This window comes from Callionymus lyra, chromosome 7 (genome assembly GCF_982586985.1).
Source record: "Callionymus lyra chromosome 7, fCalLyr1.hap1.1, whole genome shotgun sequence".
Classification (NCBI taxonomy): domain Eukaryota; kingdom Metazoa; phylum Chordata; class Actinopteri; order Syngnathiformes; family Callionymidae; genus Callionymus; species Callionymus lyra.
This window is the reverse complement of record NC_141824.1, coordinates 5935523-5949380: the sequence shown is the minus strand read 5'-3', so window position 1 is coordinate 5949380 and position 13858 is coordinate 5935523. Positions and strand designations below refer to the sequence as shown.

Below are 13858 nucleotides of genomic sequence, written 5' to 3'. Positions count from 1 at the left end.
AAACAAAACCTGATTGAAAATGTTAATTAAAATGGATTTAAAGACATTTTGATGAAGTTAAATATTGTAGCTTATTAGACAACTTTATTTCTGTATGAGATTTATCAACTAAAAAAACAATCAAATATTGTATACTTTAAGTAAAAATGATATATTTTAATTCTATAATTCAACCTGAAAGTTAATTTTTTTATTTTCTCCACTGCTTATATCCCCACTTTCAACCTGCTGTTGCCTGAGACCTTTACTTTCTCTGACAGGTTTACTTTTGAGGGCCAGTTCATGCTAAGGTTTGTGGGTAAATAGTACCAAGAACAGGCAGTTTTACTTCCTGTGAGACCATACAATGTTGGAGAGATCGTAGAGCACCAAGAGCTCACTGACCAGGAGGGAACTGAAGATAGTTCAAGTGTTTTTTTAACTACAGAAAGTCTGTCCGTAAAATAATGATAAAAATGGTTCTTGAATTGATGAAAATGACTGAAAATCATTCAAATGTATTTACTGTTTGAGCTCAATGTCATGTTTGAACCACTAGAGGGAACTAGAAGCTTTTCTCGTCTCCACAAAAAACCCCTGAGTTATCTATTATAACCTCAGGTTCTGCGAGTTGGTGCGAAGCCCTCCAACGGCTTCGCTATGGGTTTACCCCGAGGCACCGCCTCGTCTCTGAGAAAGCTTAATGAACTCGCCACCCAGCAGGGGGCAGTACCTTCCTATAAAGGCGGGCAGCACCCGCCGCACTTTCTCCAACTGAAAACTCAGCGAGAAGGGCGGCCGCTGGGCGACGAGGTTGGAGGGCTTCGCACCAACTCGCAGAACCTGAGGTTATAATAGATAACTCAGGGGTTCTGCTTCATTGGTGCTCCGCCCTCCAACGGCTTCGCTATGGGTTTACCCAAAAGGCGAAGCCTGACGGGATAAATGTACCCCCAGCTGGACGCCGCTCCTGGAGCAGCATCACTAGGGCCCCGCCGGCCCAGGGTCCAATCCCACTTGAGCCGTGGGCCCTGAGGGGGGCACAACAGCGCTCAAGACAGTATGAGCTACTGATCCCGCCGTTACGTCGAGGAGATAGGCCTTAGCGAAGGTAGACGTGGACGCCCAAGAGGCAGCAGAGCAGATATCCTCTGCTGCCACACCCCGCAAAAGAGCCACTGAGGCTGCCACGCCACGGGTGGAATGTGCCCTCAGACCGCTAGGAGCGGATCCACCCGCTGCTCGGTAGGCACGGATAATGGCCGATCTCACCCAATGAGAGAACCTCTGGGGGGAGAGAGCCTCTCCCCGCCGGCATCTACCGTGGCAGACAAAAAAAGGGCATCAGAGCGCCTAAACTCGGCCACCCGCCGCAAGTAACAGGCCAACGCCCTCACTGGACACAACAGGTGGAGACGCTCCTGACCCGGGTCTCAGTGAGGCGGCGGGTGAAAGGCCCGCAGCGTGAAGGTCGTCGCCCGGAACAAGGAACTCAGAATCTTCGGGCGGAACGCTGGGTTAGGACGCAAAGACACCGAAGACTCCTCGACGCCAAAGGAAAGACACTCAGGGCTAATGGAGAGGGCACAAAGCTCACTTGCTCTCTTCGTGGTTGTTAGTGCCAGAAGGAGCGATACCTTGAAAGACAAGATATCCAATGGGACTTGGTCAAGAGGCTCGAAGGTCGGCCCTGTGAGAGAGTCCAGTACCAACTGGAGATCCCACTGAGGGCTGGAAGGCCTTGCAGGAGGTCGAAGCCTGCAGGCACCCCGCAGGAAACGCGCCACCAAAGGGTGGGCGCGAACCGAAGCACCCTCAAAACCGACATGCCTCGTCGCTATGGCTGATGCGAACACTCTCAGTGTCGCCACAGTCCGCCCGTTATCCAGCAAATGTTGCAGGAAAGACAGGATAGCGGAGACCAAACAAGAGCTGGGGTCCAAGGACCTGTCTGAACACCAGCGGGAGAATATCCCCCACTTTGAGGCATAAAGCCTACGTGTTGATGGGGCCCGGGTGTTCTCCAGCGTGTGGAGAACGTCCGGGTCCAGGGTCCCGATCAGCTCGTCCCGTGCAGGAGCCACACCTTGAGAGGCCGGCCCAGCACCGGGGGCGCTGTCAGTGTCCCCCCCCGCCTGACACAGGGCAGCGGGGCCCCAAGGGATGGCCCACGGGGCCCCGACCGCCATGCGCACCAGCTCTGGGAACCAGAGCGCCCCCGGGGAGTCTGGTGCCACTAGAATTAACCTCAGCCCCCCCCGCCTCGTCCTCCGAATCAGGGGGAGAAGGAGCCGCGGAGGAGGGAAGGCGAACAGCAGACCGACCGGCCACCTCGAATGGGCTAAAACGTCCACGCCTAGTGGGGGGCGGTCCGAAGCCCTGAGGGAGAACCAAAGAGGGCATTTGAAGTTCTCCTTGCTGGCGAAGAGGTCTGCAACCGGGTGACCGAATCGAGACCAGATCTCGCTTGCCACTGCCTCGGACAGACCCCATTCGTCCTGGACGGCCCCCCTCGACAGTCTGTCCGCTACTGCATTCAGCTCGCCCGGGACGTGCTGGGCTCTGAGCGAAAGCAGGTGACAGTCCGCCCACAGCCAAATCTTCCTTGCCACACACAGAAGGGCTGGGGATCTGACTCCACCTTGGCGATTTACGTACGCCACGGCGGTGGAGCTGTCTGAAAATACTAGGACGTTGGACTTTGACAGTTGGGGAGAGAGGTGAAGCAGGACATTGTGAATTGCCTTCAGCTCTAGCCAGTTTATGTGTCTGAGCACCGGACTGCTCCAGACCCCACTGGCATAGGCCTGACCCGAGGTGCCTCCCCAACCTGTCAGGGAAGCGTCTGTGAACACTTGAGTGTAACGAAGGACGCAACCCAATGGAACTCTCCGCCTGAGGTTGGCGTGAGAGTTCCAGAACTGGATGTCCTGCAAAACCCGAGCGGGAAGGCGCACTTTCCGACCTCTTTCCCGCTTGAGGTCTAGCTTGAGATGACCAAACCATCTCTGAAGCTCCCTCATGTGCAGCAAGCCCAGCCGAACAACCGTGTGGGCTGCCGCCATGAGCCCCAGGAGGGACATAACAGTGCCTGCTGTTGTCACGTGACACCGAGCTTCCAGCAACTGTGTTGTCAGTCGGAGAATGGGCTGGATACGCACGTCCGGGAGGCGCGCGTATCCTTCCTCCGAGTTCAACAGTACCCCCAGGTAAACTAACTGTTGAGCTGGAGTCAGAGCGCTCTTGCTGAGGTTCACTGTGAACCCCAGGGTGGCAATATGGCTCAACACCTTCTGTGTGTGAGCGTAACTTTCTGCCTCTGACCTGGCAAGGATCAACCAGTCGTCCAGATAGGTCAAGATCCTTACCCCACTCACTCTCAAAGGCTCCACTGCCGCTTCCACACACTTGGTGAAGGTCCTGGGTGCCAGAGAGTAGCCGAACGGAAGTCGAGTGTACTGAAACACCCGACCCTCGAGGGCGAAACGCAAGTACTTTCGATGTCTCTTGACTATCGGTATGTGAAAGTACGCGTCGGTCAGGTTGATAGATGTCATCCAATCTCCTGGACATACACCTGAAAGCAGTTTCTTGACCGTCAACATGCGAAACGGGCGGGTAGCTATGAACTTGTTCAAATAGCTGAGGTCCAGAATGGGCCTCCAACCCCCGGTCTTCTTCGCCACGAGGAAGTACCGGGAGTAAAACCCTGACATCATCTCGGCTGCAGGGACCAGTTCTACGACCTCCTTCTGCAGCAGAGTAGACACCTCGTTTCTCAGACAGGATAGTTTCTCCTGCTCCACCATACGCGTCCAGAGAATCCCTGAAAAACGCGGGGGTTGACGGGCAAACTGTAGCGCATAGCCCCGCCTGATTACTCCCCCCAGCCAAGTGGGTCCTAGAAGTAAAACCAGGCGACTCCAAGCCGAATAATGTTCTGTCAGAACCGCAGCCCTGGCGAACCTTGGGTAGTCCTCCGGCCCGCCCCCCATGGACGGGCCGTAGACGAAAGGGCATCACACAAGCCGCGTCTCTATCTCTTGAATCCACAGAGCATGTACTCGAGTTGGATTCACTAGAACCCCCACTCTCATACATAAAAGCCGGCTCTGTGGGAGAAGCGCGCAAGTGCGCGTGAGACACCTCAGATGCGCGTCGTGCGTGTTTCCTTCCCCCCCCGGAAGTCTTCCCAACTCCCTGAGCACTTCTTAGTGTCACCGGAGCTGACAAAACCCGCGATGTGGAGGAAAGCGCTGGAGAATTAACCCGGAGCTGAAGTGAATTAGGTCGCGCGCGCGTCGGCACCGCATCACTCACCCGGTCCCGTACATTCTCCAGCCCCGCTGGCGGTCCCGATCTGTTCGTCACTCGTGAGATCCGACCGCCACGCACCTCTCCAGTTGATCGACCAGACGGGACGGAAGTTCCTCGCCCTCGCCTGGTCTCAGAACGGCGAAAAAACTCGCGCGTAAAAACACCAGGTTGCGTCAGTTCCATGGCGCTTCTCCGCCGCCAAACGTGACGTCCTCCACGGTGCCAGTGTTTGTAGACAGCGCTGTGGGGAAAGGAACAACCTCCGGTTAACATAGACATGTCCGGACAAGTTCCACTCACCTCATCAGCTGTCACGCTCTGTCGGGCACGAGCGCTGGTCGACGCGGAAGTAAACACAGCTGATTCAGCCGGTCTCGCGGACCTCTGCTCGTCTGTAAACAAAACACATGTGGTTGAGTCTGCCCCTCATTCGTGTGGACAGATTCCGTTATTGCAGTCTCGGTATGACCCGGACGAAGGGGTTTAAAACCTCCTTCGGACTGTGTTATGAGAGGAAAATCACGCCGTCTATGACCGGCGGAGCATGTTAGCTTAGCATTAGCGGCGAAAGTTTCTAATGACGCCTGTGAATACGTCACACTCACAGGCGGAAACACATGCACACTACCAACATCTCTCTCAGAACGAACCACAGAAAACGTCATACGTTCTCTTGTTTTATTCCCGACACATTCCCTTGAATGAATAGGGTGGAGGAGCCCTCGGCCGTCGCTCTGCTGCGGCTGCTGGCTCCCCGGCTCGCGCTGCGGATCTTGGCGACGCTCACTCGTCGCACGCCGCCGCTGTTGCCGATGTTGTTGGTGCTGCTGGGGTGGCTGGTCTCTGGTGACGCTTCCCCCCAGCACCAGATGATGATGCCGACGAACGGGATCTCCGTCTCCGCGTATCCCCGTCGCGCATCGTCATCACGCCAAACGTGACGTCATCCATGACGTTTCTCCGCCAAACGTGACGTCATCCATGGCGCCGGGATTTTCTTGACAACGCTCATCGGCGGTCAAACCCCGTCAGCGCATGTCAACACGGAAGTAAACACAGCTGATCAAGCCGGTCTCGTGGACATTTGCTTATCAGGCCGACGAACGGGATCTTCTCCGCGTATCCTCGTCGCGCCTCGTCATCACGCCCATGCAGGTGATGGCGGAGCTGCGCCGCCTCCTGCCGGGCCATTCCTCTCAATGGTGCGTCCGTTCCATGGCGTTTCTCCGCCAAACGTGACGTCATCCATGACGTTTCTCCGCCAACGTGACGTCATCCATGACGTTTCTCCGCCAAACGTGACGTCATCCATGGCGCCGGGATTTTTTTGACAACGCTCATCGGCGGTCAAACCCCGTCAGCGCATGTCAACACGGAAGTGAAGTAAACACAGCTGATCAAGCCGGTCTCGTGGACATTTGCTTATCTGGAAACAAAGCACATGGTGGAGTCTGCCCTTCATTCGTGTGGACAGACTCCGTTATTACAGTCTCGGTATGACCCGGACGAAGGGGTTTAAAACCTCCTCCGAACTGTGTTCTGAGAGGAAACTCTCGCCGTCTATGAACGGCGGAGCATGTTAGCTTAGCATTAGCGGCGAAAGTCTCTAATGACGCCTGTGAATACGTCACACTCACAGGCGGAGCCACATGCACACTAATACCTCTCAAGTGAACCCGTCGAGTGCTGCAGGAGGGCCATGAGACCTGCAAGAGATACTCACCTGATCGCTCTCGCATACCTCATGGTCGACTCCATGCAGCGAGCCAGTCGTCCTCCTCGTCGACATCTGTTCATGACCGATGGACGACTCAGCTCGACTCATCAGGGCCCAACACGTTGGAACGTGAGCTTGTCGAGTGCAGCGCACAGGACTGCCGTGTTGTTATTTTAAACAACACGGCAGTCCTGTGTTGATCATAATCATGATCTGAGGCGGCGTGGGTCGACAAGCCTCGAACGCTTCCCAACACTGTCAAAAGCCGTGGGAAGCGCTCGGAAGGCCACATAATCATCCCGTGTGATTTGGGCCTCTAGGCAAAACGAAGCAGACATGTGTGTCTCCTCTTCAGGGAGTCTTCGTGCACACATGGTTCACTTCAATATTCATTCGCCATCATTACATTCCACTGTCAGGAGCTTTCTCGCTGAGTTGAAAAAGGAGAAAGTGCGGCGGGTGCTGCCCGCCTTTATAGGAAGGTACTGCCCCCTGCTGGGTGGCGAGTTCATTAAGCTTTCTCAGAGACGAGGCGGTGCCTCGGGGTAAACCCATAGCGAAGCCGTTGGAGGGCGGAGCACCAATGAAGCAGAACTCTTTTTTATAAAATTATATTAAAAAATATTTTAGAAAAACTTTTTTTCTGAATAAAAGAGAATAGAAAGGAAGGAAAGAAAGTTTATACATATAAATCATCGTATGTCAAAATAAAAAGCAATTCAATCCACTTTTATTTCTCTTCACTTTAATTTGACACTCCTGGTATTCCATAGTTCACATTCTGCGTGACTTTAAGGTTCAGAAGAACGACTCTAAGAAATAATAATAAAGTTTAAAGTGGAGTTTTTGTCACAGAAAATAGTCGTAATAACATGTTTGGTTTACTTTCACTTTCCATCTGGACGTGACGTCACACTGAATCCTCATTGGCTCAGATATTTCTTCCTGCGTCTGTTGTTTACTTTCACTTGTACTTCGTTCGTCGACCTGAAGACTTGTTGGATCCTAGTCTCCAGAAAAGAGCTGAAGATGAAGAAGGTGTTGTTTGTGCTTGTTGTGTGGATCCACAGCTCAACTGCGAGTGAGTCTCCTTCCTCCACTTTCATGTGTTCACACCTGCGTCACCTTTTATTTCTCCAAATACTCTTCACTACAACCTTCATGACCTTTTCACTCTCAGAGGAGTCAAAGTGTTTCACTGATTCACTTTTCATCTCAGAACCGTGAAGAAGTCGTACACAGAAAAGTAGATCCGAGCTCAATGTCAGGTGCTCACCTGGTGGCGCTGTTGAGTCACTTCTGTTGATTGACGGAGGAACTTGTTTGACGCTGAACAGAAAGTGACTCCAGAGTTTTGCTTCATGAGCTGATCACTTGTTTTTAAACGATGCTGCCATCAGGAGATTCATTGACTCACAAGAAGAGCTTTTACAATTTTCATTGATTTGACTTTAGTAAACAAGTCTATCATGAACTAAAATGAGGAAATAAAAACAAAGAAAGTGTCGCATTTCTTAAGTGCGCATGTTCAGACAACCTTGTAGCTCAGCTCACTTCAACATATTATCACATCTCACAGTTTATTGGAGCAACTCAGTGAAGCAGCTGCTCTGAACTTGTGTTTGGACTTAAAATATCTAAATGAAACATTTACAATCATGTTGAACAGTAATCTTCAGAAACATGTTATTTATAAACTGATATAAACTCATGTTATTTAAGTTCATCATTAACCTTAATGTCCTTCAATGATCTTTATTCTATCAATCATTCTTCGATTTGTTCCATGAACTTGGTTTTAATTTTCATTAAAATATAGAAAATGTGTTATTAGAGAGAAATAATAAAAATAAGCAACATTATCTGTGTTTTTTAAAAACAATTTCAATTTAGTTGTTTGATCTTTTTCAACATTGTTGCTCCTGTTTCTTCTTAATTCATCCATTTATTCTTTTAATTCTCTTTATTCCTTATTTGTTTTATTATAAATATTTATTACATTTCAGATTGTTATTAATATTAATCGTTTTTTCTTCTTTCTTCTTCTTCTTCTTCTATAGTTGTGTCCCAGTTAGCCAGGGTTCTTGGAGAGTGAAGTGTGAAGGATGTTCTGCTGGTGTCCGTGTGTGGACGTGAACTTTGTGTCACTGCTGACTGTCCCTCTGTTCTTCACCTCTTTGTCTTTGTAGAAGATGTGATTGTTCTGCTGCATCACAACGTTGTGTCATCAGAACCAGAGAAGATCTAAACTTTGTTTTTGTGTCTCACAGTGATTCACACAATGCAGTTTTTCCAAACTGCGTCTGCTGGAGTTAAAAACTTCCCAGAGTTTGTTTCTGTCACTTATGTGGACGGAGTTGAAGTGGAACACTACGACAGCAACACCAGGAGAAAAGTACCCAAACAAGACTGGATGATCCAGGTCACAGCAGATGATCCTCAGTACTGGGAGAGAAACACAAATATCTTAAATAACCATCAGCAGGTCCACAAGAACAACATTGAAATAGCAAAACAGAGATTCAACCAAACTGGAGGTTTGTTGTCTTTAAAATCAATGTTTGACCTTAAACTGAATCATGTTCAACCTTTTTACATCCTGAACCATCAATCTTGTATACAGAGTAGATCAGAGGAGGAAACTGGAGTAGATCATACAAGTTCAGAGAAGGAGAGTAGATCACAGTGGAGTATTAAACAGTGGAGTAGATCACAGTGGAGTATTAAACAGTGGAGTAGATCACAGTGGAGTATTAAACAGTGGAGTAGATCACAGTGGAGTATTAAACAGTGGAGTAGATCACAGTGGAGTATTAAACAGTGGAGTAGATCACAGTGGAGTATTAAACAGTGGAGTAGATCACAGTGGAGTATTAAACAGTGGAGTAGATCACAGTGGAGTAGATCACAGTGGAGTAGATCACAGTGGAGTATGAAACAGTGGAGTAGATCACAGTGGAGTATTAAACAGTGGAGTAGACCACAGTGGAGTATTAAACAGTGGAGTAAACCACAGTGGAGTATTAAACAGTGGAGTAGATCACAGTGGAGTAGATCACAGTGGAGTAGATCACAGTGGAGTATTAAACAGTGGAGTAGACCACAGTGGACTAGATCACAGTGGAGCATTAAACAGTGGAGTAGATCACAGTGGAGTAGACCACAGTGGAGTATTAAACAGTGGAGTAGACCACAGTGGAGTAGACCACAGTGGAGTATTAAACAGTGGAGTAGACCACAGTGGAGTATTAAACAGTGGAGTAGATCACAGTGGAGTATTAAACAGTGGAGTAAACCACAGTGGAGTATTAAACAGTGGAGTAGATCACAGTGGAGTATTAAACAGTGGAGTAGATCACAGTGGAGTATTAAACAGTGGAGTAGACCACAGTGGAGTAGATCACAGTGGAGCATTAAACAGTGGAGTAGATCACAGTGGAGTAGACCACAGTGGAGTATTAAACAGTGGAGTAGATCACAGTGGAGTATTAAACAGTGGAGTAGATCACAGTGGAGTATTAAACAGAGGAGTAGATCACAGTGGAGTATTAAACAGTGGAGTAGATCACGGTGGAATATTAAACAGTGGAGTAGATCACGGTGGAGTAGATCACAGTGGAGTATTAAACAGAGGAGTAGATCACAGTGGAGTATTAAACAGTGAAGTAGATCACAGTGGAGTATTAAACAGTGGAGTAGATCACAGTGGAGTAGATCACAGTGGAGTATTAAACAGAGGAGTAGATCACAGTGGAGTAGATCACAGTGGAGTATTAAACAGTGGAGTAGATCACAGTGGAGTAGATCACAGTGGAGTAGATCACAGTGGAGTATTAAACAGTGGAGTAGATCACAGTGGAGTATTAAACAGTGGAGTAGATCACAGTGGAGTAGATCACAGTGGAGTATTAAAAAGCGGAGTAGATCACAGTGGAGTATTAAACAATGGAATAGATCACAGTGGAGTATTAAACAGAGGAGTAGATCACAGTGGAGTATTAAACAGTGGAGTAGACCACAGTGGAGTATTAAACAGTGGAGTAGACCACAGTGGAGTATTAAACAGTGGAGTAGACCACAGTGGAGTATTAAACAGTGGAGTAGATCACAGTGGAGTATTAAACAGTGGAGTAGATCACAGTGGAGTATTAAACAGAGGAGTAGATCACAGTGGAGTATTAAACAGAGGAGTAGATCACAGTGGAGTATTACACAGTGGAGTAGATCACAGTGGAGTATTAAACAGAGGAGTAGATCACAGTGGAGTATTAAACAGTGGAGTAGATCACAGTGGAGTATTAAACAGAGGAGTAGATCAAAGTGGAGTATTAAACAGTGGAGTAGATCACAGTGGAGTATTAAACAGAGGAGTAGATCAAAGTGGAGTATTAAACAGAGGAGTAGATCAAAGTGGAGTATTAAACAGTGGAGTAGATCACAGTGGAGTATTAAACAGAGGAGTAGATCAAAGTGGAGTATTAAACAGTGGAGTAGATCACAGTGGAGTATTAAACAGTGGAGTAGATCACAGTGGAGTATTAAACAGTGGAGTAGATCACAGTGGAGTATTAAACAGTGGAGTAGATCACAGTGGAGTATTAAACAGTGGAGTAGATCACAGTGGAGTATTAAACAGTGGAGTAGATCACAGTGGAGTATTAAACAGTGGAGTAGATCACAGTGGAGTAGATCACAGTGGAGTAGATCACAGTGGAGTATGAAACAGTGGAGTAGATCACAGTGGAGTATTAAACAGTGGAGTAGACCACAGTGGAGTATTAAACAGTGGAGTAAACCACAGTGGAGTATTAAACAGTGGAGTAGATCACAGTGGAGTAGATCACAGTGGAGTAGATCACAGTGGAGTATTAAACAGTGGAGTAGACCACAGTGGACTAGATCACAGTGGAGCATTAAACAGTGGAGTAGATCACAGTGGAGTAGACCACAGTGGAGTATTAAACAGTGGAGTAGACCACAGTGGAGTAGACCACAGTGGAGTATTAAACAGTGGAGTAGACCACAGTGGAGTATTAAACAGTGGAGTAGATCACAGTGGAGTATTAAACAGTGGAGTAAACCACAGTGGAGTATTAAACAGTGGAGTAGATCACAGTGGAGTATTAAACAGTGGAGTAGATCACAGTGGAGTATTAAACAGTGGAGTAGATCACAGTGGAGTATTAAACAGAGGAGTAGATCACAGTGGAGTATTAAACAGTGGAGTAGATCACGGTGGAATATTAAACAGTGGAGTAGATCACGGTGGAGTAGATCACAGTGGAGTATTAAACAGAGGAGTAGATCACAGTGGAGTATTAAACAGTGAAGTAGATCACAGTGGAGTATTAAACAGTGGAGTAGATCACAGTGGAGTAGATCACAGTGGAGTATTAAACAGAGGAGTAGATCACAGTGGAGTAGATCACAGTGGAGTATTAAACAGTGGAGTAGATCACAGTGGAGTAGATCACAGTGGAGTAGATCACAGTGGAGTATTAAACAGTGGAGTAGATCACAGTGGAGTATTAAACAGTGGAGTAGATCACAGTGGAGTAGATCACAGTGGAGTATTAAAAAGTGGAGTAGATCACAGTGGAGTATTAAACAATGGAATAGATCACAGTGGAGTATTAAACAGAGGAGTAGATCACAGTGGAGTATTAAACAGTGGAGTAGACCACAGTGGAGTATTAAACAGTGGAGTAGACCACAGTGGAGTATTAAACAGTGGAGTAGACCACAGTGGAGTATTAAACAGTGGAGTAGATCACAGTGGAGTATTAAACAGTGGAGTAGATCACAGTGGAGTATTAAACAGAGGAGTAGATCACAGTGGAGTATTAAACAGAGGAGTAGATCACAGTGGAGTATTACACAGTGGAGTAGATCACAGTGGAGTATTAAACAGAGGAGTAGATCACAGTGGAGTATTAAACAGTGGAGTAGATCACAGTGGAGTATTAAACAGAGGAGTAGATCAAAGTGGAGTATTAAACAGTGGAGTAGATCACAGTGGAGTATTAAACAGAGGAGTAGATCAAAGTGGAGTATTAAACAGAGGAGTAGATCAAAGTGGAGTATTAAACAGTGGAGTAGATCACAGTGGAGTATTAAACAGAGGAGTAGATCAAAGTGGAGTATTAAACAGTGGAGTAGATCACAGTGGAGTATCAAACAGTGGAGTAGATCACAGTGGAGTATTAAACAGAGAAGTAGATCACAGTGGAGTATTACACAGTGGAGTAGATCACAGTGGAGTATTAAACAGAGGAGTAGATCACAGTGGAGTATTAAACAGTGGAGTAGATCACAGTGGAGTATTAAACAGAGGAGTAGATCAAAGTGGAGTATTAAACAGTGGAGTAGATCACAGTGGAGTATCAAACAGTGGAGTAGATCACAGTGGAGTATTAAACAGTGGAGTAGATCACAGTGGAGTATTAAACAGTGGAGTAGATCAGGTCTCACTCTGGTTTCTCTCTCAGGTGTTCACATCGTTCAATGGATGAGCAGTTGTGAGTGGGACGATGAGACTGGAGAGGTCAAAGGTTATGAACAGTACGGCTATGATGGAGAAGACTTCATCGTGTTTGACCTTCAGACTCTGACCTGGGTCGCTCCGAGTCCTCAGGCCGTCATCAGCAAACACAAGTTGGACCAGAATGAAGGCATGAATAAATATAATCAGTTCTATTACACCCAGGAATGTCCAAATGATCTGAAGAAGTTTGTGAAGTTTGGGAGCAAAACCTTGATGAGAACAGGTAGTTCCATGACCTTCTTCTCCTTCTGCTCTCCTTCCTCCTTCTCTCCCTCCTCTCTCTCCTCATGACCTCTCTCTCTCTCTCTCCTCTTATCTTCTTTTCCTCACCTCCACCCCTGTCCTCCCTCCTCCTCCTCTCCTTCATTCTCTGTCCATCCTTTGACTTTCTCTCTGAAGTGTGGTGTCTCTCCCTTCAGAGCGTCCACGAGTGTCTCTCCTCCAGAAGACAGCCAGCTCTCCGGTCACCTGCCACGCTACAGGCTTCTACCCCGACAGAGCCATGTTGTTCTGGACCAAAGACGGAGAGGAGCTGCACGAGGACGTGGAACACGGAGAGATCCTCCCCAACCCTGACGGAACCTTCCAGAACATGGTGGACCTGAAACTCCCGTCTGACGACTGGTCCAGGTACGAGTGTGTGTTTCAACTGGACGGCATTCCGGAAGACGTGGTCACCAAACTGGATCCGTCAAACATCCTGACCAACGGTAAGAGTCTTCAGAACCTTCTTGGTGTCTCCAGAGGTTTCTTTCATCCAGATGAGAGTCCAGGTGTGGTCAGCATGGATCTGCTGAATGAGGCCCCACCACGTCTCTAACACTGGTCACCTGATCATGTCTCCACTTACTTTGCTCTCCATCCACAGCCAGGACTTTCCTGACCTTGTACATCATCATGGCCGCCGTCGCTGCCTCCGCTCTGGTGCTCACAGTGGTTGGATACTTCATCTACAAGAAGAAGAAGAAAGGTGAGAGTTTGTGATTTGATCCAGATCATCTCCAGATACTGGAGAGAAAGAATAGAAGGTCAAAGAAGGTCAGCAGAGATGAGAAGAGGTCAGAGGAACTCTTCTATGTTCATCTTCTTCAGGTGTAATTTGTCCTCTTTCTTTCCATTTCAGGCGACTCTGACTCGTCTTGTAAGTACATGATCTTGTCTCAGCTCAGATGTTGACCATGTGACAGAGTGCTAGCATGCTAGCATCAGTGTTGACACTAGTTTCATCTGCTGGTGAGAAGCACACAAGCTAACAGGGTTTGTGATCTTACAGCGGCCCCCAGCTCGGAGCTGGACCATCT

The 13858-nt window shown here is 48.0% G+C and overlaps 1 protein-coding gene across 1 annotated transcript; it reads left to right on the top strand.

The window, feature by feature from the left end:
- Positions 1-8273: 8273 nt before the first annotated feature.
- Positions 8274-13520, top strand: LOC148074818 (class I histocompatibility antigen, F10 alpha chain-like; the record flags this gene model as incomplete). The annotated part of the gene is made up of 3 exons (XM_087796129.1): positions 8274-8550; positions 12502-12780; positions 12977-13520. Coding segments are annotated over 3 exons (957 nt in total), but the record flags the coding sequence as incomplete, so codon positions are not given.
- Positions 13521-13858: the final 338 nt, after the last annotated feature.